Here is a 2537-nt window from a genome sequence, read left to right as displayed (position 1 = left end):
CCTCTATGGCTTTGCCATGTTCTTCTTTTTACCTGACTATCTTCTGCCAAACTCGGATCCCAGAGAATCCTTAAGTTCAACCTAAGTGCCATCTACTTGAAGTATGTGTGGATTCCATGCTTTTAATTCCTTGAGTATTTTCAATCGACCTGCGGCATCCATTCAGGAAGGACCTTTGTTAAAAGCTGACATAGAATTTCTTCAAGTAATTTTTCATGCACATTATGAGTTTGGATACAGATTTAAAATATTTAAAATTGAAGACAATTATAAAGTGTATTTCATTACTTCAGTCATTCTAATATCTTCTATGATCTCCAGTTCCTCCTCTTCTTTGTAGCTTTGTGCTCCACCCTCATCAGCTTCTTCAGTGCATCCTTCATGTCCTTGTTCCTTAAGGTGTAGATGAGGGGGTTGAGACTTGGAGTGACGATAGTGTAAAAGAGGGTAAGGAACTTGCCCTGATCCTGGGAGGCACTGTTACCTGGACGCAGGTACATGTAGATAATAGTTCCATAGAAGATGGACACCACAGTGAGATGAGAGCCACAGGTATTAATTGCTTTTCGTTGGCCCACTTTTGACTTCATTAGCAGCATAGCCTGGGCGATGTAGCCATACGATATAAGAATAAGCATGAGGGGGGTAAGGACAAAGACAATACCTAAAGCAAAAACAGACAGTTCAACAGTTGTGGTGTCTACACAGGCTAGTCTGACCATAGCTGGCAACTCACACAAGAAATGGTCCAGAATATTGTTTCCACATCTAGGCAAATGCAGAGTAAGTGTACATAAAACTACAGAATTGGCCAGACTAATGCCCCAGACCGTGGTAATCATCCTGAGACACAGATGAGGGCTCATGATGACCAAATAATGCAAGGGCTTACAAATGGCGGTGAAGCGGTCGTAGGACATCACTGCCAGGAGGAGGCACTCCGTGGAGCCCAGCCACATGTAAACGTAGAGTTGAACGATGCAGCCCCCCCAGCTGATGCTCTTGTCAGGCCCCCACAAGTTGACCAGCATCTGGGGGATGATGCTGGTGGTGAAACATAGATCCAGGAAAGATAAATTCCTGAGGAAGAAGAACATTGGTGTGTGGAGATGGGAGTCCAGGAGTGTAGCCAGAATGATGGCCGTGTTACCCACCAACGTGATTAGGTAGAAGATGGTGACAACTCCTGAGAGCATTGCCTCCAGCTTGGGATGGTCAGTGAAGCCAAGCAGAATAAAACCACGGAGAGAACTATAGTTGCTTTGGTCCATGATCCTTCACTGCCTAAGTCCTAGAATGAGAAGGGGGTTGGTTAAGGGGAAGGAGGGGGAGAAAAAGGAGGAAGGAGAAGGAGGAGGAGAAAGGAAAAGGAGAAGGAGAAGAAGGAAAAGAAGAATAATAAGGTGGACATTTTTCAATGCAAACTTCTAAATCATTTAATATTTGATGAAATTCATGAACTAAACTGCGAGAGAGAATTTATATTAACAATTTTAAAAATCAGGTTAATTAAATATTGCAGTTAAGTAATCTGGCATTTATTGCAGATTCTATTTGTTGATCAGTTTAATATTATTAATTTTTTTTTTGTAGGTGACCATGGAGAGCTCATTTATAAATTAAGGGACTGATTTTCTAACAAATGTACTTGATAATAACAAATAGATATCACTCTAAAATTGCATCATCCTATGATTCTCCAAAAAACTAGTTATCTTGATATAGTGGCCTTATTCTTTTACATGGTCAGAGAGCTCACCTATAATACAACAATTTGGCTAATGTCAGAATGAGGAAAATGGTGTTCTTCTTTTTCCATATCTTAGTGAGAAGCTCCTTCAATCTCCCAGTTTATGTAAGAGATCTGACATTTTTCATAGGCACCATCATCTCACTCATCCCTAATACCTAACTTTTCACCTCATTCTTGAATGCAACATTTTTTTTTTATCTTTTGCTTTTTAAAATTTCCACTACCACTGCCATTGTTGAAAAGACTGCCATTTTTCTTCTAGATTCTGGCAATAGTCTCTTATATATATGATCTATCCATTTACACTGTTTCACTGCACATAACATCACACCTTCCATGTCTTGATGCTTGCCAATGACTTTCCAGTATAATAAGGAAAATTTTAATTCCTCAAGATGCCCTCAACAGACCTGTGTGATCTGGCTCCTGCCTAACCCTCATGTTCAACTCACAAACCACTTCCCCCATCCTGTTACTTTCCTCTCTTAGTTTTTTCATATGTCAAACTTATTCTTATTTAAGCTCTTGGAAACCTCTTGTTTTCTAAACTCCTGTTCATTCTTTAAGCTGCCTCCTAAACGTTTCTGGCCCAAAGAAGTTGTCCCTGGCCCACAGTCTCTTCTCATTTCATATCTTATATCAGGTGTAGAGAACTCTTAAGAGCACAAGTGTAGCACGGAGCTTAAGAGGTTGGGTAGAATCGTTATGTTCATGTGTCACCTGTGCCAGGTGTTTAGCTTTTGATCCCATGCAATTTACAGAACACTGCTGGGTTCAGTTTGAT

At 40.4% G+C, this 2537-nt stretch overlaps 1 protein-coding gene across 1 annotated transcript; it reads right to left on the bottom strand.

The window, feature by feature from the left end:
• Positions 1 to 308: 308 nt before the first annotated feature.
• On the bottom strand, positions 309 to 1271 carry LOC101422898 (olfactory receptor 2W1-like). The gene has a single exon (XM_004481715.2). The coding sequence runs from the start codon at positions 1269 to 1271 to the stop codon at positions 309 to 311; it is 963 nt and encodes a 320-aa protein (XP_004481772.1).
• Positions 1272 to 2537: the final 1266 nt, after the last annotated feature.

The sequence above is a fragment of the Dasypus novemcinctus genome, chromosome 22 (genome assembly GCF_030445035.2).
Source record: "Dasypus novemcinctus isolate mDasNov1 chromosome 22, mDasNov1.1.hap2, whole genome shotgun sequence".
NCBI classification, from domain to species: domain Eukaryota; kingdom Metazoa; phylum Chordata; class Mammalia; order Cingulata; family Dasypodidae; genus Dasypus; species Dasypus novemcinctus.
Note: the sequence above shows the minus strand (reverse complement) of the source record. Positions and strands in the feature narration are given on the sequence as shown.